Source organism: Paralichthys olivaceus, chromosome 4 (genome assembly GCF_024713975.1).
Source record: "Paralichthys olivaceus isolate ysfri-2021 chromosome 4, ASM2471397v2, whole genome shotgun sequence".
In the NCBI taxonomy this organism is placed as follows: domain Eukaryota; kingdom Metazoa; phylum Chordata; class Actinopteri; order Pleuronectiformes; family Paralichthyidae; genus Paralichthys; species Paralichthys olivaceus.
In genome coordinates this window covers 18,555,645-18,576,715 of record NC_091096.1, presented here as the reverse complement: position 1 = coordinate 18,576,715, position 21,071 = coordinate 18,555,645, and the positions used below count along the sequence as shown (strand labels likewise).

Genomic DNA, 21,071 nt, shown 5'->3' with positions numbered 1-21,071 from the left:
GTAAAAGCACTTAGATGTCCAGATAAACCACAGAAGAAGACTGGTCTCCAGGATACAGCGGAAGACGCGTCCTCTTGAGAGACTGATGGTGAGTTCTGACAAAGTTAAAGAGAGTTGTAAAGAACGGACTGTTTCTGGTTATCTGCGTTCAGGTCATTTCTGTGGTTTCTAATAAATGATGCTCAATCCGCTACAAATACGTTGGTGTAGCTAACTAGTTAGCTAGCAGGTGCTAGCCGTACTAGTGTGATCATAAGTTTCCTAATGTTACGCATCGTGTTATTTGCAGTGGAAGGTAACAAGTGACAGTCCTCGTGAGTTTGTTTGGTTCAGATAGTCATGAAGTCTAATACAGGATTATCTTATCTTATCTTAAAACACTTTACACTGCACACTGTCTTTGAAATGTCACATCCTGCAATCATGCATACAATGCATTATTTAGTGCCCTTAAACTGTGTCTGCCCTTTATCTCATACTGAAGACCACATGGTAAATGTACATTTCATTCTTTAGGGATTATACAGCTAATATTTAATGGTATGGTGTGCATCTGCATCTGTATCTGTATCTGTATTTATTATAAGTGATCATTGTGTTTACTGTAGTTGTTTGTGTCTATAACTGAGGACACAGATCTTAAATAAGCAAAAAAGTCCTTTATCACAACTGATGCTAGACAGTATCTAGCATCAGTTGTGATAAAATCCAATTCTAATTTGCAAACGTCTGAGTCAAAAATATATATGAATACTTCTATTTGATGTAGTTGCGGCACTGTGTGCGATGCTGAACCTAAACATGGGTTGTGTATTTGTTGCTTGTTTAAAAAAAATCATTTATATAGAAATTTTGCAATTTCTCGTTTAATCCATTGTCTATTAAATCTGATCCTGTTTGTCTTCCAGACTGTGGACATGTGGAGATGCTACCAGTGGAGCAGCATTACCTCAGATCTTCACCTGGATCTTCACGCATTGGTCCTCCTCAGTTCAGGCTCAAGGGGACTCGGATGAGCTGTCTCTCTTTGCCAAGCTAAGTAGGACCACACCGGTCTCAGACTGCTGGTAGATTGAACTAGTGTAGTATAGAGATATGCACTGTATGCAAAGAAATACATACACACACACACACACACATATATTTATAAAGAGTTTCTCTTTTTTCTTTTCCACAGATATATTCATGTGGCTCTCCATGATTTAGAGGAAAGTGTCCCAGTCAAACATTAATTCTGGTTATCTCTAGAGGGGCAAACAGACCCGTATGCATGTGCGTTTCAAGATGTCCTACGCATGCTACTTACAGCTTGCAATCACATGGGTACCACTGCTTAAGTATCACCCTGCAGTCACAGAAAAGCACATCTTTACAAACAGATGATCACTTTGATTAATCTGCCTACCAATCGTCCATTGCCCATCCCTTCCAGCAGTGTGTGTTGGAGCCAGGATATATTATACCCACTGGTGAGACTTGAATTTCTTAAATCATGCTTTTTTACAACATGGCAGCAGCTGCTCTGTTTCTGATGTGCAAATGTGTCAAGACAGATTTATTCCCACACTCAAACCAGGATCCTCAGTTTTATTCCAAATGATTCCCACACTCCTATATAAACAAGAACCCAACATAAGCCTCATACAGGGTTGTAGTAGTAGTGAATTGCAAACCATGCTTGCATTGTTGTAGAAAGACGGACACTTATATCCAAAGCTTTTATGTTTTTAATCAGGGGTTGAGGCTGTCTCCTAATATCAGCTGCATCTGGTCATACTGCAGTGCTTTTCCACTGTGCACATGGAAAAGCACCTGAATGTTTTCAGATTTATCAAGGCACCTTAACATCTTCATGTAACTTGCCAATCAGAGAAAATGTAATAGTGAAGACTTTGCCGTAAAGTCAGTGACCTGCTATGTGTACTTGTAACACTTGAGTGTAACAGTGAGTGCAGGCTATAGTGTGAAAAGCATTGTAGGAGTGATGCATATACTGAGAAAATGTTGTACCCCAGTCAGACAATGCTAACTATATTATGATGTGATAATGCTCTGTGAACATGCATGCAATGTGCACCATGCACAGTGAGTGCAGGTTGGTGTGACTGCTGAGAGCTGCGTGCCCATAGACATGACAGGCAGACAGACCTCAGCAACACCGGCCCTGCTCTGTAAGATCCAGCACCTGGTTAATAAAAACATCTCTCCAAGAAATATATAAGAACAATGTGTGGGACAATGTGGATCACCATCATAAAACCACAGCTACCTATATAATACCTGACAGATCCAGGTCCCTCTCATTCAAGCAGCCATCTTTTTAGTTTTCATCATTTGCTATGTTTACCTTGTTGCCTTTCACTGATTAGCAAAGCCCTTTGTTGCTCTTCCTTCTTGCACCCTTCATCCCTCCTTTTCCCTCCTTTCACACATGCATGTATTACTTCTTCCTCCCGAGCTCTCTCACTATCTCTCCCTCTCCATCTTTCATTCCTTTCATTCTCCTTTCTTTCTCACTCTCCATCGAACCGTCGATTCGGCTCAGGCTCAAACGTGGGACACCCGGTGCTGTCAGGCCGAGCGACAGCTCCTTTGACCCAGTGGTCCACGTCCTCTCGAGGCTGAGGCAGTCTGGTCTTGTCATTAACTCTGGCAGACAGAGACTTTGTGGAGACGGACTAGATGCTGAAATGTCTAGAAGAAGAACATGTTGCTTACAGTCAGACATTAGAGCAGAATTACTGATTTAACATACCTGTACATGACTCAAAACACCTGCAGGCAAATCAAGATTAAATACGAGTTATAATCCTCGTTCAGGCTTAAAACTTTGCCTTTATAGCACAAGTTTTAAGGCAACAAAATAGAGCAATACACATCGGTATGTGAAGACAGTTTCCTCTGTGTTTTGCAACACTCCCTGAATGCAGTTCTGCTGATCATTTCATTGTTAAACAAGGGTTAATTACAGAGGTTGAGTTGTCCCAGGGGATATTTCTCAAAGCGATGTGTGTATTTCTAGATCAAAATAGGCACATCAGACAAAGTTATGTGATCACATTGTTCGCGGGAGACAGTGAAGCAGCAGGAGGCCCCTTATCAAAGCAAGCATCTTCCCAATTATGTTTGCTGCCTTGTAGATGGGCCTGTCCAGGCTGTCGGGCTGAAATGATTCATGGACAACAGAAGTAATGTAACAATTGACCGAAAGCAGCTTGTGGTTGTTTGAAGTTCATGTTTTTAAAAGTCTAGACATGTCACTTGTAACATAACAATAAATATATTTTTAAATGTTAAGTTCACACTGTGTTGCATTCCTCAAAGCTATAGAGCAGAACAGTAAACGATGAATCACTTAAAGGGATAGTTCACCCAAATATGAAAATCCACTCATTATCTCCTCACCACTATGGCGTGTTTGAGTCCACCAAACAGCTTTGGAGTTTCAGGGGTAAACAGAATTGCGACCAAATCCAATTGAAATAAGTGGCGACCACATCTTAAAACGTAAAAAAAAACATAAAATGCTTCTATACTGCTCCTGTGGTGTCATCACTACTGCTTACTGCTGCAGTTACTGCAGTGAACTATCCCTTTAAATGTGCACCTTACTGAATTAGGACTTGTGCATGGATGTTGGACATATAATTTGCCCCTTTGTTAAAACTGGAGCAACTCAATTAAAAAAATCCTGGATCCACCACTGGAATGCACCTTATTAAATTGTATTTGTAATTTGTTTGCAGAATCACAATCAGCAAAGTAACCAGCAGGTCTATCTGTGATATAAACAGTGTGAGGATCAGTATGCTTTAAAGTTGCATTTAATGGAAAGACTCAAGTTTAACTAATTGCTGATGGTTAAACTCCACCACAGTAAAATGAGCTGAGACCTGATCATTGCTCACATGTTTTTTAATAATATTTCAAATGTGTAACTCACACCGAACGCCACGCTGCTTTAACCGACACGTCTTCTGCGCGGTGTCTGCCTCGCGGGGGGACACGTGGGGTGAAGTGGGATTGGTTCAGTGTGAACGGTGATCAGACGGGGGGGGGTGATGGATGATACTGCCTCCTCCTCCTCCTCCTCTTATAAAGACGTGAAGGATGATGCGGTCTCCTCCTCTTCTTATAAAGACGAGGCTCCGCTCCGCCGCCGGTGAGAGGAAGAGAGGAGCAGCCGCAACATGCCGGTGACCGGAGCGGGGATCTACCAGGCTGGAGCCTCCTCATCAGCTTCTCCCACAGGTAACGACTCCTCACACAGACTCTTGCAACCTCTCGTGTTTTACAGTGAACGACTGTGGCCCAGTTCATCTTATGATAAGATCAACAAGCTACTTCATTAATGATGGTTAAAGTTAAGATTTACTGATTCTACTAAATCTTGATACTTCTTCTCCAATTATGTGTTTAATCTCCTTAACAAGGCAAATCTAAGTCCAATATTTGTTTGTATTCAATACTAATCAATACAGAAGATGAGACACAAAAAAACTTTGATAAGGGGCAATACATTGTTTTCTTTCTGTCTGTGTGCATGGATTAAATGTAGTTTTGAGTGTCTGTGTATGTAATACTACTAATAAAAGTAATGGTAATAATTATAAACTTAAATTTAAATAAATGTATATAGCACCTGTTAAAAACACAGTTGTTGTGCTTCATAAATTGAAAATATAAATTGAGGGGAAACAATAGGACAGGTGAAATATTCTTAATTTCTGATCACAGCTTTGTTTTTTGGGGGGGGGGATTTGATGAAGCACACCTCTGTAGTATTCAGCAGCATCCTGCTGTTCTCTGATCCCCTTCGTCCAAATGAGGTCAGTCCAGTCCACCGCTCAGAGCCAGCCCGACTTTATGGTGCCAGTCGTAACCCCTGACCCTTGTGGTGTTACCCTGCCGACAATGCCAGTACCTAATTTGGCACAGGCTCTGTTACTCCACTGGGTTGGTAGGGCATCTTGTGCCAACACGAAAGGAACTATTCTCACCCAGTGAACAAGATAACAAGATTAACTTTCACAATCAAGGGGTCACACCAACATGCGTTACAGTACATTGGAAAGCACACACGCACGCACACAAACACGCTCGGTTTTGGACACAGGCTTCCATTTGTGTCTGTTTTTCAGAGGGAAAACATGCAAACATGAACTCCCAGCCTGACAACGACCACCAGCAGCAGTCTGGCAACGGGTGCAACCACCAGGTTCCAAACCAGAATCACAGTCCGCAGAGCGTAGACAGACCTGAGATGCAGGCCCTGCCCATGCCAGTCCCAGAGCCCACAATTCAACACACTAAGGTAAGATAAACGAGCTAAAGCAGCACACGTATAATCTTACAAGGATATGTAAATCAACCACTGTAAGTAAATGGTGGATTCATCTTTCCCAGCTATTATTATTAGCACTGTGCACAGACACATCCACTGCAGCCAGATCTTTGTGGGTCTTTTACATTCAGATGTCAAGTTTTGATTGAAAAAATATTTTACCTGGTGTCTGGGTATTTTTAAGAAAATCACATGATCTCAGCTGTGAAGTTAATACATCACTTCCTTCACCCGATTTCTCCACCTCTTGCCTGAATAATGCAGAGGTTCAGTTGCCCTTTAATACAGTGATGTGTAGTATTTGACTATATTTGGTTTGTTTCCAAAATGAAAACAATAAATATGCTGTGTCTGTTTGTAATTAGAGGAGAATGGAAATGTGGATTTAACAAGATGACTAAGGGAAACTTTTTTTATTGGCCCTTTATCAGTAGGTTTACTGATGAAAGCTGCTTCCTGAATATACTCTACATGATTTACAGCATGCAGATGCACCACATAATAAAGATCAGGGAGAACACCTCCCTCTAAATCCAGCGAGCCTGTTATTAGTTTTATCAGAGGAGCTGATATACTTCACTGTGTGTTAACCACTTTGATCTGCTCCGAGACAACAAGACGGGGAGACCCCACTTAAAGGAGGAAGAAAAAGGAACTTGATCATTTGTTTCTGCGTGTGTTATTTCTTTCTGATTCTCCTCTGGTGTCTCAGTTGTTCATCAACAACGAGTGGCATGAGTCATGCAGCGGGAAAAAGATTCCTGTGTATAATCCCGCCACAGGAGAGCTGCTGTGTGACGTGGAGGAGGCTGATGCAGTAAGTATCACCAGTTCAATTAGAAGTGATTCTTATCTCAGTTCATTGCCTTTTGTACAAATGTGTCTGTAGAGTGTTCTGTCCTGCAGGAGGGATCCCTACTCTGTTACTCTTCCTGTTTATTATACATTTATGGGGAGTTTTTTCCTTATCCGTATTCAGTTTCTAAAGATAGAGGCTTTATGCTTCACAAATTGTTGGATTTGTCATTTGGGATTTTGGGCTTTAGAGCCCAGAAACAGACTTGACTTGACTCAAACTGAATCTCTTTTAGGAAGATGTTGACAAGGCGGTGAGGAGCGCCCGAGCCGCCTTCCAGATGGGGTCACCATGGCGATCCATGGACGCCTCAGACCGAGGTCATCTACTTAATAGACTTGCTGACTTAGTGGAGAGAGATCGGCTTCTACTGGCAGTGAGAAACACACAGACACACCCACACACACACACAAACATATATATACAATTTGGATTTAAAAAATAAAGACCAATACAATGAAACAATGGCTTCCTTTTTTAATTGATTCTTGTGTTTTGTGTTTGTAGACCCTGGAGGCTCTGGACTCCGGCAAAGTTTTTCTCATGGCGTATTTTGTAGATCTGATGGCAACAATCAAAACTTTGAGATATTATGGAGGCTGGGCCGACAAGGTTCATGGCAAAACCATCCCAGTAGGTGAGTTGTTGTCGTTTAAATTATAGATAAAGATTATAGACAGATATTTTCAGTGTGTGTGTAATACTGTTACATATATGTATTCTATTTACATCGTATACATTAATTTTTAATATTTAATTGTTTGTATATTGTATCTTGTATCTTTACTTACTTATCAACTACTCTGACTACTACTCTCTATATACTGTATACAGCCATGTTTAACAATTCTGACATTTATGTCACAGTTTATTCAAAGTGAGTTAACCATACACATATATATATTTTAGATGGAGAGTACTTTACTTACACTCGACATGAGCCCATTGGAGTGTGTGGCCAGATCATTCCTGTGAGTAGAAAGAACAATTCTGTCATATGCAGCACTTTAAGAATGTAGTTTAGGCAAAGCATTGAAATATTTACATTCCGTTAAGAATATTTAGTCTTAGGCATTAAACTATATTCATCAAGTTTCACATTTGTATATGTATTTGTGTATTGTATTTATCTGTACAGCACTTACAAACAATGCAACACAATAATGTAATCTGTACACAATTTTACAGCATAGAATATTGAGTCTGGCAATATGTTTGAACTTGTTTTACCTGACATCAGTGTAGCTGTTGTCGGAGTCTGGCTAATGCCACATCCTCCTGTATTTGAATGCTTCTTAAAATCAATTATACTCATTGAAACTCTTTATGTTGTTGCATCTGAACATGTGTGTGCAAATTGGACGACAGTGGAACTTCCCACTGATGATGTTTGCATGGAAGATTGCTCCTGCTCTGTGCTGTGGGAACACTGTTGTCATCAAACCTGCTGAACAGACCCCATTATCAGCCCTGCACATGGCTGCACTCATAAAAGAGGTACTGGGATTATTACTGTTTGTAAGAGCAAAGAACATGTTAACAACGGCTATAAACTTTCACTTAGACATTGTTGAGACCTGCGTAGCTGCTCTGAGATTATGAGCTGATCATGTGCATGTGTGGTGCCTGTTTGTTATATCGCTCCCTCCAATTCTCCGGGTTCAGGTCGGGTTTCCTCCAGGTGTGGTTAATGTGGTGCCGGGCTACGGTCAGACAGCCGGCTGTGCCATTTCTCATCACATGGACATAGACAAAGTCGCCTTCACTGGATCTACCGCTGTAAGTATTCTACTGACACGAGAAACAGTTCCTCTGCTCTCCTCTCCTCTCCTCTCCTCTCCTCTCCTCTCCTCTCCTCTCCTCTCCTCTCCTCTCCTCTCCTCTCCTCTCCTCTCCTCTCCTCTCCTGTGTAGAGGAGTAACTGTGTATCTTGGCTGCTAGGTTGGGAAACTCATTCAGAAGGCTGCAGGCGACAGCAATCTGAAGAGAGTTACACTGGAACTCGGCGGCAAAAATCCAAATATTGTCTTTGCAGACTGTGACTGTGAGTATTTATACTTGTTAAGTTTACGGTAGTTTTTTTAAAATGTAGTTATCTTGCTGTACCTTCAGTATGTGCTACAGCATTAACATACTGAACACTATTGAAGGGGTTGCCTTTTTCTCTGCACTGTTAAAGAGAGCTAGATTCTTTGAAATTACTCATATGCAGGTTGTCAACATGAACATAAAATACACACAAATAAACACTGATGATACTGTTCAACCTTTCTTACTTCATGGCAACAATATACCTACAGCCGTTCAGACTTGAGTGTGAACATGTCTGTCTTGCAGTGGAGTACGCAGTGGAGCAGGCCCACAGTGGTCTGTTCTTCAACCAGGGCCAGTGCTGTCTGGCTGGATCCAGGGTGTTTGTAGAGGAACCGATCTACGAGGAGTTTGTCCGTCGCAGCGTCGAGAGGGCCACATCCAAAATCCTGGGAAACCCCCTGCTGCCAGGGGTGGATCACGGGCCACAGGTACACAGGGACCGTATTTATGTGAGAACTGATGTTGTTTCGCTGGTCAGGAAGTAAAACTCTTGTCTAATACTGATCCTGTTTTCTGCAGATTGACCAGAAGCAGTTTGATAAGATAATGGAGCTGATAGAGAGCGGCAAGAGGGAGGGAGCCACACTGGAATGTGGGGGATCCGCGTGGGGTCAGCAGGGACTTTTTATCCAACCCACCATCTTCTCAGATGTCACAGATGATATGCGCATTGCCAAAGAAGAGGTACCCTGCTTTAATGCACGTCTGCACATATGCAACCATGATTCATGGTGCACATGACAAGCACCCACATTATTTGCATCCTCATTTTAACGCTGTGCTCTGAAATTCTTACACTCTTATCCAGATTTTTGGTCCAGTGCAGCAGATCATGTGTTTCCGTAGCATCCATGAAGTCATCCAGAGAGCCAACAGCACACACTACGGCCTGGCAGCAGGCGTGTTCACCAACGACATCGACAAAGCCCTGACAGTCTCTTCTGCGCTGCAGGCTGGCGTGGTCTGGTACGGATCGAATCTCTACAGTTCAGCTTTTAGCTGATCTGTAGGATCTGCACAGCAAATCATCACAGACACTTTCCTTCAAGTTTTATTACACTTTGTAATATTACTTATGATATTAGTACATAATAATGAATACATTTGGTAAATGAGTGTCAGTCTAATGTTGCCTTTTTTTCCAGGGTGAACTGCTACAATGCCATGAGTGCTCAGTGTCCGTTTGGTGGCTTCAAAATGTCTGGCAATGGGAGGGAACTGTGAGTGTCACCCCTGTTTAATCTGTCATGCAGTAGCCCTTTATTCTCACTGTATTTACAGTATGTCCACCACATGTAGTAGGTCGGTTCTTTGCTACATGTGACTTTACAACTTGACTGGTAGATGTTGCTCATGTAATGTGAGGAAACGTCATGACAACTCAATGTAATCATTTGTTTGTTTTATTGTAGGGGAGAATATGCTCTTCAGGAGTACACAGAGGTCAAGGCAGTCACCATCAAAATCTCACAGAAGAACTCGTAACATCATCATATCACAGGACTGACTCTATTCTGTCTTATAAATTCTTGATGGCTTCAGACTTTCCGCGGGGCGTTTTCACAAGTGTGTTTCGAAGCCATTATTGAATCTGTGTCACTTCATGAAGATTTATTCTTCACATTTCTGCTGAGATGTTTCCTATTTTTCCCCAATTACTCCTGTATTTTCTGAGATATTTTACCTTAACAGTTGTGTGGAGAGTATGTTTTTTCCAGTTGTAACACTGTAGTGAGCCTGTTTTTTGTTTTCTGAAGTTACAACTTAAATAGCACTTATACAATCATTTTAATTGGCCTCATACAAAAAATAGACAAATGACATTTAACAAACTATTTACAGGGATTTCAAAATGAAATCAATAAAACTTCAGCCATCTTGATAACCGGTAAACTTTACACTGATTTCAATGCGCACTCCATGCTGTATATCAGTATTACAACCATGTCTGTATATAAAGATGGACATGAATGCTCCCCAAAAGTGAAGCTGAAGTTTCTTGATCGCCACCTGTCGGCTGGTTGCAGTATAGGTCATAAATCCTGCCTCCTCTGTATTAATGAATGGGATTTTTGAATTGTGGGAGGAAGTAGAGACCAGTTGTCCATCTTTATATACAGTCTGTATGATTACAACCTGGTACTGTGTCATAACATTTTTGCTCTAATAGTATTTAACATAAAGCAATAATTTCTGTCTTTACACTTCAGCAACTATATACTTTTTCAGCTGTACAATAGTGAATGCATGTTTATAATACTAATACTTCAATGCCTCTCATATATGCAGTAAAATAACTATAATAATATAATAAATTAGTGAAACATTATCCATTGTTATTATTCCATCGTCCCAGTGGTCCTTCCATCCTCCATATCATCATATATCATATGAGTTTTGGTCTATGACCCATGTCTCTTATTACCTTGGCCCACCCCGACCCCTCCCTCTGCCTGGGTGAGGCCCCCTGGCATTTCCAGGGGGCCCCCCTCTCGGCCCTGGTGCACGGGTCACTGGCCCTCTGGGGTTGGGGGCAGCCAGTGACACTTCTTTTTGCAGATTTACCCCTTTCCCTGCTGCACCTGGCTTCGTTTTAGGAGACTTGCCTCCCTTCTCAATTACGACTTCTGAGAAGACAGATTGAGAACAAAAACAGTGGCGAGTATAGTCAGGTGCAAACTGGCTGATAGCATGTGCAATGAAGGAATGTGTGAGTGTGTGAGAGTACCAGGTGGGGGTGGCTCCTCCTCGACTGAAGGCGGTATGAGAGACTTGTCCGGCAGCAAGTCCTCCAGGTCCTTCATCACTTGATTAGTGCTGTCCTTGTTGTTCCTGCGGTTCTTCTCCTCGTCTCGAGCCTAAAGTGTCCGTCCATAAAGCAGACGGTTTTTTACTGAATCTTCCTCAAAGGAAATTTGGAAAAAATCGAGAAACAGAGGGGACTGACCATTTGCATCTTCCTTTTAAGGTCATTGTTGGCTTGTTGGTATCCTTTTGATACTGCGTTCAGGTAGTAGAGAGCCAATCTGTGATAGAATTACACAACATTCTTTTAGGTGAAAGCCATTGTAAACCAGTCAGCATCTTATTTTCAAAGATTATCAGTTTCTAAATGTGTGTGTCTAAATGTGTGAAGTCAGTTAACAGAATTATAAATGTAAAACTAAAAAAATACAAACAATGTGAAAAAAACCTGTACATTCTCAGGGACATTTTGACAGCTGAATTTCAGAGGCTATCATGTAATGCCTTGATACATTTCCCTTCCTCTACAGTACATGGACTGGCATTTCATCCCCTATTTACTTTTCTTACAGACATAGCACAGTATTTCACCCCCTGTACAAATGATACATACACCATGAGGAGGACAGCAGGCATGATGAGTCCAGGGTTGGTGGCGTACGTAAAAATGTTCCCTATGAAGGCGGGTAGATCCTGTTCTATCGTCTCCATGACCACGTCATACATCTTCTCCTGACCACTGGAGGAAAGAGTCAAAAACAGTACGTTGTTGCATAAAATCACTGGATGAAAAAAACAGTCCACTAAAGTACATATGTAAGACAAGATGTTGTTATTATATTTGAGCATAAATGGCAGCAGATGAAAACTTTCTTTATTGATTCTTGAAACCAAATGTTTGTTTTCTCAGAGTGGTTTAGTGTCAAATACTCAGGAGCCTAGACCACCAGTAAATTTGTATGAATTCACTTTAGATGTTCTAAAACTTTTCAGGTAGACAATAAAATACTTGAAGAAGAACTCACCGTGAACTATCATTCTATTCTAATTGAGATATTAAATCAAATTTCATCATCAATGGTCACTACCTTTGTCAGTGATACTGACCTGAACGGTCCACAGTCGAAGGAAGGGGGCAGGGTCATGATAGTGTAGACGACTGGCAGCAGACTGAGGAACAGCACGAGCAGCAGCAGGCCCATGTAGAAGTTGTTGGAGCGCGAGGCCTTGAAAACTCGCTCGTGAGGAACGTTACAGGACATCACGGCCCAGCACTGGTAGTACATCGAGGTAAGCAGACGCAACACGTTCAGACCCACTAGACCTGGAGCATAGAACGCCCCCATCCTGAGGAAAACCAGTCAAAAATACAGAATCATCAGCCAGTGTTCAGCTAATCATAGTATACTGTATATGAATATACTGACTTGTCTATTTAGTGATCTAATGTTTTTGATTTTACTTTATATTCTGATAATTATATACAAAGTGGAGGCAGGCAACAAGAAACATGAGCATTTTTCATTAGAGGGCAGCTTAGAGTCACCCATTTGAGAATCCCTGCCTTTAGAGCAGAAGTGTAGACATATTTATAAGAGACATAAAATAAAGAGTGATTCACCAAATCATTCCTTGATTGAAAACAAGTCCAAGGACATTTCCACTGATGTCGAACTCTCCATATGAAGGCTGGTGTAAACACAAAGACATGATGGTAAAGCCAAGTTGATACACTTTGCATTTCTCTCTCTCTGTAATTAACTTCTCAATGCAGTGTCTTCTTTCGCTCCATGTTAGGGATCACCTGTCCTGCCAGATGTCATTGTATGGTATCAGGTTGACTTGAAACCAATACAAGCTGCGCTGTAGTGTGAGTGTTCAGCTATAGTTGAATGACGTGGTCGTAGTACAACGATGATAAAAACAAATACAAACACTTCAGCTGTAAAACTGTAGGTACGCAAGGCTTGGATGCCTTGTGTAGATGAATTGGTGATGCTGTGCTTAAGAACTGGTTTTAGTAACAAGGATATTCTGTCTGCGTTAGCACACAAACACAGTGTGGTGATCAGTTTTAGGTATTTAAAGAGAGTGTAGCCGACAACGGTCTGTTAAGAAGGAGGAATCACAGTCGCTTGACATTTCTTCTTTTCTATTCTCAAATGCAAACAATTCTTCCTTTTGATTGAGTTTGAATTGATCAACATTTCCACTTTATGCACAAAGGAAGAAATATCTTTCTTATTTCCTTTATTATGCCTGGCTTAGGTAATACTCAAGGAGACAACGTGATCTATTGACACACACTGACAAGTACTCACAAATCCAGCCTCCAGGTCCCAGCACCAGCAGTAGTTGAGGAAGCGCACAACAACGGCTCGAACGAAGTCACCAATCAGGATCGTGATATAGGTCACTTGCATGTCTGACACAATCAGCTTCACAAATTCCTACACAGATAAAGAAGCAAAGAAATAAGATCAATTTGGCATCTGTTTGAGGAGGGTAAGGTAGAGATATGATGCTGCAAATCAAGCAAAGGTCTGCACCCTCATTGGACAGCAGTTCTATACTCTACCGTTACTCACTATTCCCACTCCAGTCTCCCAGCAGGGTCCTCTGATGACGTCGGCTGGGTCCACAGTCGGAGGAGGCACGTCTGTCGTGTTGAAGTGGAGGCTGTAGTTTGCATAGTACTGATTCAAAAGCCATTCAGTCTCATTCTTGATTAACTTCTCACTCTCCAACTAAAGAACAGAAAATATATCAACAACAAAATCAAGGCCATGCAAACCTTATTTATGTTGAACAAATACACTATGTACAGCATGGTTGGGCATTGAGAAGTTCTAATCACTTTCCAGATGAGAGTTAGATGAGATCAATATGGTTTATATATCTGTCTGTTAAATACAGCTACAGTCGGCTAACTCATTTGCTCATACACAGGAAACTTGCTACTTTCAGACAAAGCCACACTGGTCCCTGTTTCCTTTGGTAACCTGCTAGTGACTGTAGCTTTACATATAAAGCCAATAAATAAGTATTATCAATCTTCTCTCTTGCTTACCACCAGCAAACAAATAACCATATTGTCAAATACCTCACAATTGAAAGGAACCATCTTCTGCTCATATTCAGGTTTATAATTTGAAGTAGGGTTATAACTGGAAAATATTTACTTTTTTACAAACAAGAAAATCTATATAACACAACAGAGGATAGGGAGAAATTAAAATGCATATGTCTCCTTTAGATTTAGGCAATGTCTCAGCTGTATAGCTGTCCCAACATAACTGTGGGTCAATGCATTATTTTAAAATAGGTCAGAAATGCAGATTATAAAATCTTAAATTGTAATTTACAATAATTCATTTTAAGTGAGACAGCGTCCAATTTAGATGGGCAATATCAGGCCAATTTCATATAAATACCCTATGATCACAGGTCATACCTTGGCATTGACCTCATCAAACAGGGCAAAGAGGAAGGTGTAAAGGTTTCCCAGGAAGAGGGCAAAGATTCGACCCAGCTGCCACTTCAGAGCGATACGAGGGTGATAATCTTCCAACTCTGCAATGGTTTCAAAGAGAGGAGGACACACCAGCCCCAGTAGAGACATCACAAACTCCACCTGATACATCGGACAAGAGAGGAGGGGACACGATCTCATCATCAAGCCTCAGATCTGCCACATTTCCAGCAAATTTCAAAGTTTAGTGTCAAGCTACCTCGTTCTTTTCAAGCCATGAGAGATTATCTGTCTTCATATTAGCAAACTCCTGAGAACGTTTCACCACAAAGTAGATGAGGTATCCACTGCCTCCCAGGCAGCACAGGATCATAACGTTTGCGAGAACCCGGAGGAACCTTCGCAGATGAATGTTCTCGTCTTTCTGGTTCTCCTGTTCATCCACTATGGATTCCTACAGGAGGGACAATATAAATATGTATATATAAAATTAAGGTTCAAACCTGTTTTGTGTATCATTTTGCACTTGACATGTTTCAAATAATTTCATATTCAAATGAATACTGCACTTAATCGGTTTATTCCCCAGAGGCAGACTTTAATATATTCTGCTCAAATAAGTAAGTCTGTATTTGTATAGCATATAACCAGTGTTGAATTATCACTCACAGTATGTTACATTTCTCTTTTATTTTTGTCATTAACCCATTCATACAGTGCATCCATAGGACACCACTTGAGCCGCGAGACATCATTCACATTTGATCAAGATAACAATATCAGTTTCTTCTCACATGCTGACCTCAGACACATTAACAAGACTGGAGATGCTGGGGATTGAACCCAGGACCTCATACATGCGAAGCATGCGCTCTACCACTGAGCTACATCCCCACAATATACCTAATGTATGTGTGTGAAGTTGAAGGTTTGTGCCAAATTTTAAGAAAACGTTCATAAAACGGACTCAAGTGTGAAGGGAGAGAGCTGTCACTTTGACAAGGCACTACATCAGACTGCAGCAGCAACACCAACATCAGCTAATTCAAACAAACTCAGTTTATCTGTATGAGAGGAATACTATACAATACTATACAAAATAGAGGAATCTAGATTCTGGATGACACAATTGGTGATTGGATGTGGTAGAGACCAAAAATAGAGCAAAAATGGGTTAGTGTTGGCCTTGAATTCCCTAGCCGACAAATAATAAAAATAAAAAAAGTTTGATGAGTAAGTAATGTAATAGATTTTAAGTACCAAATGTGAAGAAATTCCCTCAAAGTGTTCATGAGGTGTTATGTTCACAAAAACAGGACAGACCAATGGACAAAAAATTATCAACCTCCAAACACAAATACACACACACACACCTGCTAACCTTGAAGCTGGTGGTAATGGAGGCGTACTTATTGTCTGCTGTCTCAGGATTTCCTATCAGGTAGTCCCAGCTGGTGAACATCTTCCAGCTGAAGGTGAACTCTCCTTCCTCTGCCCCGTCTCCTCCTTCATTTGAGTTACGAGCCATTCTGAAAACCAAAACACACCAAACAAAAAAAATCAACTATTTGTGTATATTCATTATACATCTGAATTCTTGCTGGTGTTCATCTTGCCTACGTTCTAATGACAACCATCAGGCTGTATCCAAAGATGCCAACACCCACAAGCAGGTAGGAAAGAGGGAGTCTGAACTGCAGCACTCCGATGGTTCGCTCGCTGTTGTAGAATCCGTAGAACAAAAAGGAGTACTTGCAGTATCCCTGTTGATGAGGTAAAGAAATATCCATTCTTACAGATACACATCACAGTCGTTCAAGCAGGTACAAAGCAACTTTACCATTTGGTTAAACAAAACTAAGAAAATGTTAAGAAACACAATAGTGACATTACATTTTGATGAAGACAAAGCCAAGCTAAAACCAGGCTAATGGCTCCACAAAGTTATGTCAGCACTACAGCGATACTAAGCCTGGATCAAAAGTGAGGGACTATTTGCCATCACTTTACCCACGCCAGGTATTTAAAATGCAGTTTTCATACATTGTCTTTTCTATCAATTAGATTTGTTTTCATAGGTTGAGTCAGGCAGGATAAATAAACCGATAAATGGAGCTGAGATCCTCACACTAAATTCAAAGAGCACAGAGTAGTCCATGGCTGTGGGCTGCTCCTCTCGGGGCACAGTTTTCCTGGGAATGGAGCCATAGGGCAGACCCATGAGGATCTAAACACAGAGGAGAGGGGGTGGTGTATATGAGGAAACATGTACAATGTCTGCTACATCAGGTATCATCTGTTAGTGTGTATTCTGACAACGTTTGTACCTCAGGCAGCACCACCAGGCCAAACATTAACCCAAAGAGAACCAAGTTCAGACCATACATCCACCTCAGGAAAATAAAGTAGGAAGCCACTGATGACCCAAAGTGACCTAGGATTAGACAGAGAACTTGATTCAGAATTATAAGGACGGTTAGTAGAAAGAGTAAGATCATATCTCAGTGATTCTTTTTCAGATAAAGTTGTTGTGATACCAACTTTCTACATCTTTTATTTTCCTCTCCCAGGGTATACAGGCTGTTTTGAAGTTTTCAAAGTCACGTTTAAACTTGATCAGTTTCTGGGGGGGGTTAAAGTTTGAAATGGTTATTTCAACATTTTAAATTAATGAAATTAGCAGTTTTGTATTTTTAGGTGTCAACGAGGTTATAACACGAACAGATTACCTTTGTCATCATGACTTTGTATGCATACAGCTTCCGGCCTTTTCCTTTCCCAAGAGCACCTTCAAACTTTTCAACAAAGTCTTGGGCCTCCCTGTGTGACCAATCAGAAGACATCATAGAAAACCATGACTTCTTCAACCAATGAATGCATTAGTCTGTGGTAACAGGATGTTAAAACAGAAGGGTGTAGTGTAATTCACTGATTGATGATACACTACAAAGACTTGGCAACTCAGTGGCTCACTGCATGCACTAAACAGTGTCAAGCTCATGAAAAAACGAATGCAGCACACTTATCGGGTTCCCTTCCCAGAACCTTGCTTACATAGAGAAACATACACCGCACACACACACACACACACACACACACACACACACACACACACACACACACACACACACACACACACACACACACACACACACACATACACACTGAGCTACAACTCCTTGACCTGAGCAAGGTGGCCTGAACTGTTCAGAGCCTTGTCACACTGAAGGTGTCTAACAGGCTGAACCACAGGCAGTCATGTGTGCGTCTGTGTGTTTTCCTGAGATTGATAGATGTTTGTATTGTGCATCTCACAGTGGAGAGAACATGACATTTAAATTTAAAACCTGTCAAATATCTGCCTGGATCTAATCACTTTCTCAGGTTCTTTTAGGATTTTAAAGTCTGATGAGTTATTTCTGTGCAGAATTAGGTTCATCTGAGATACTGTGATTAATCAGGCCATGTCCCCTCCACCATGCTCACTGCCTGTAGCTAGTTTCCTCAAACTATTGAGTTGTGTTACGACAAACCAGGGTCGTGAGAAACCTTCTCTGACCTCTCTCTTAAACATCTCTGATAAAAAAATTAAAAAAAACAAGCACTGACAATGAGAAGTATCAAACACCTAAAGTCAATGAATCAAAGTTTTAATAATGATCAACATCACATGTACATGACATGAGTGATGGTAGACACTGAGAAAGGTGGAAACAAATGAATCAGAAACAAGAAGAACACCAAAATAAAATAAGAACAAAATGCAGGTGCAACAACAACAACCAGAAATTACAGTTATCACAAGCGTGTGAGTCACAGTTGGCCTCTGTTTTTATATTTGTTTTTACTTGAGCAGTACGAGCCTCCTCTTCATGCGCCACGGTTTGTTCCTTAATGTGGCGATCAGTTTTTTCTTCTCCTCCACCTGTTCCTTCAGGGCTGCCATCTCTCCCTCCGAGAGCGATTCATCATCGGAATCAGAGGAAGAAGAGGAGCTGCTGAAGGGAGAGAGCTGTCACTTTGACGAGGCACTGCATCAGAATCACAACTTATCTGTATGAGAACAACTGTACAAAATTATAGAAACTAAAATCTGGACCACACAATTAACGTCTAGTGAGTGAAGTCGTGCATTTAGCAGATAAGAGGCTGGATATTTCCCTCAGGATGTGGTAGAGAACAAAAACAGAATTCAAAATGGCACTAATGTTCCAACTATTGATCTAATTCAGAATAAGAGATTTTGATTGTGGTGTTTAGATACATGTCTACATAATGTCTCTTGGGTCAGAGTGCTCCACATGTTTTAATTCGGTTATTACTTATTCCAATTATGATCTTATTTTTGGTAAGTTGATCAGAAAATGCTGTTTTCATTGCAGCGTCTTATCCAGACTATTGTCTTAATCGGGTTAGTATCAGAAAAATGGTGTGCATGTAAAGTGATTGTTGTCTTTACTGCTTTTTTCCACTGCCCCAGAGTGGCCTCAACAAAAACGTATTAAAGGTTTTAAACAATTAGTTTATCCAATTTCCGCAATGGCAGCATGTATTCTGCTGTCTGCCACAGGGGCATTTCTAAATGTTTTACCCAAAATGTTTTACCCAAATTACATTATTATATCAATAATTGTGATGCATATTGTCCTGTGAGTTATGTTCAAATCTTCACTGTATAGTCAGAACTGGTAGTTTGCCACCATTCAAAGTGCAGCCAATGTTTTGTCCCATTGCTTTAGTTTCAAGGCAGCAGTAAGTAATGGATGAGGATTACAGCCTAAAATCTTCACCACCTAAATATTTCCACCATAACTGACTTTCATATGTTTTGGATGATGACATAATCATTTCATACTGACATGAAGAATAATAAACTTAATGCTCTATTGATATATAAATGACTGAAAAATAAATTGATAGACACCTGAGCTCTAAGAAGTTTTACAGTACTTTAAAAAAAATCAACCAGTTATATTGTAAAAATCATATATTCAGGGAAAGAACTGTGTATTCTGTATATTGATGTAGTTAACAGTATTTCATTATTCATTATTCCTTATTAAATGGCACATACATAAGCTTCATGTAAGCAGAGTCTGTCAGGCATGTGGATGGGTGCGTGGAGAAAGCCTGTAAATACAGGTGTGAGGAGCGTGCAGGTATGTGAGAGGCAGCTCTCAGAGAATACTGCACCTGTTCAACTTCCCATTCTTCTTTTTCTTGTCCTTCTCACCATCTTTATCCTTCCCTTCTTTCTTTTTAACATTCCCCTTCTTCCCCTTATTCTGCTCCTCTTTATCCTTTTTGGTCACCGCTCTTCCTCCCTTTTTTTTCTTCTGTCTGTCATCTTCACTCTCCTCGTCACTCTCCTCCTTAGCAGCTCTCCTCCTGGAGGCCTTTGATCCTTTTCTTTTCACACTGCGGTTGTCTTCCTCGTCATCTTCGTCGCTGTCTCTGGGCTTGGCCTTCTTCTTTCGTCCTTTTTTCCGTGGTGCCTCATCCTCATCCTCATCCTCCTCGTCATCCTCATCATCACTGACCTGTTTGGCTCTACGTTGTGGCTTGACTCTTCTGTTTTTACTTCTCTTTCGGGCCTCATCTGAGACACAAATACACAGTTTGCATTTGTGCACAAATGGCAGAAGCTTTTACCCACTGATAATACCATTTATACTAAATTTCTATTGTATAATAAGTACAAAGAATATTTAGAAAGGGTTGTAAAAATATACTAAAGTCATTTAGTTCAGCTATCATAATAGGGAAAATTATGCAAATGGTTTGAAGAAAAGACATAGGAACTAAACCCAGCAGTAATTTGCACCATCACATTGTGTTAAATGTTTTACAAATCTCACCTTCACTTCCATTGTCTGACACAGCATCAACCTCCATCCCAACTGGAACATGTGAACAAAAACATAAAAACCCAATTTCAAAAAATATTTTTTCCAAATCATTATCAGGCACTAAGGTAAATATTTAAAGCTGAAATAAATACATAAATTCTCACCATCTTCAACGTTGATCACTGCATTGTTTTTCCTCTTTGGAGGCATCCTTCTGTTTCTCCTTCAGTTCTCTCTGTCCTCTTCTGCTCACTTCAGACTCTCCCTCCATGAGGCACTGAGTGTAAGCAGCTGATACACCTGTGAGGGTATCATGTCAATAAGCCAGGATGCATACACACACACACACACACACACACACACACACATGCACACAGGCGTAGGCTGTTCAATGCCCTGGCTCCTTGACAACAGTCAAAGAGACTCCGATCATTGGATGATAATCAGGAGCCAGGCGAGGAAACAGTCAGACAATGGACTTGTCAATCAAACGGCTAATCAATATTTGAGTGGAGCAACAAGATCACATACACACTTCACATGCTTAATCCCAACATTTATTCAAATTCAACCTGTCCCATCATTTAATGTTTGTGATTTTACAAGGAAATAACTTTGAGTCGGTCGGACTTTGGACTTTGGACGGTGGACTTTTGCAATCATTCAGCTGTGTCCCAGAAACAAGACACCAGAGCAAATGTAGACATAAAG

The 21,071-nt window shown here is 40.8% G+C and overlaps 2 protein-coding genes and 1 non-coding gene across 6 annotated transcripts; 1 reads left to right on the top strand and 2 right to left on the bottom strand.

Moving 5' to 3' along the window:
- The first annotated feature begins 21 nt into the window (after positions 1-21).
- On the top strand, positions 22-10,623 carry LOC109633667 (aldehyde dehydrogenase 1A1). 4 transcript variants are annotated; one of them, XM_069524053.1, is made up of 16 exons: positions 22-88; positions 909-1,039; positions 4,141-4,251; positions 5,142-5,314; positions 6,057-6,161; positions 6,436-6,576; positions 6,708-6,837; positions 7,110-7,171; positions 7,569-7,697; positions 7,866-7,979; positions 8,142-8,244; positions 8,538-8,722; positions 8,814-8,978; positions 9,103-9,260; positions 9,440-9,514; positions 9,707-10,623. In XM_069524053.1, the coding sequence occupies exons 3-16, from the start codon at positions 4,191-4,193 to the stop codon at positions 9,777-9,779; spliced, it is 1,674 nt and encodes a 557-aa protein (XP_069380154.1). In that variant the 5' UTR covers positions 22-88; positions 909-1,039; positions 4,141-4,190; the 3' UTR covers positions 9,780-10,623. The 4 variants fall into 4 exon arrangements, with proteins under 4 accessions (XP_069380154.1, XP_069380153.1, XP_069380152.1 ...); XM_069524052.1 differs by having other exon boundaries at positions 909-1,067; XM_069524051.1 differs by having other exon boundaries at positions 909-1,067; positions 1,178-4,251.
- tmc2b (transmembrane channel-like 2b) lies at positions 10,619-20,711 on the bottom strand. The gene is made up of 20 exons (XM_069524050.1): positions 20,525-20,711; positions 20,370-20,411; positions 19,705-20,110; positions 18,360-18,506; positions 17,241-17,331; positions 17,053-17,134; positions 16,839-16,945; positions 16,640-16,738; positions 16,132-16,274; positions 15,893-16,040; positions 14,771-14,965; positions 14,494-14,673; positions 13,628-13,786; positions 13,361-13,489; positions 12,661-12,728; positions 12,147-12,386; positions 11,653-11,778; positions 11,242-11,320; positions 11,023-11,152; positions 10,619-10,921 (listed from the first exon to the last, which is right to left on the bottom strand). The coding sequence occupies exons 1-20, from the start codon at positions 20,568-20,570 to the stop codon at positions 10,716-10,718; spliced, it is 2,823 nt and encodes a 940-aa protein (XP_069380151.1). The 5' UTR covers positions 20,571-20,711; the 3' UTR covers positions 10,619-10,715.
- trnaa-cgc (transfer RNA alanine (anticodon CGC)) lies at positions 15,334-15,405 on the bottom strand. Its single transcript has one exon. It is a non-coding gene; the product is annotated as a tRNA-Ala (tRNA).
- Positions 20,712-21,071: the final 360 nt, after the last annotated feature.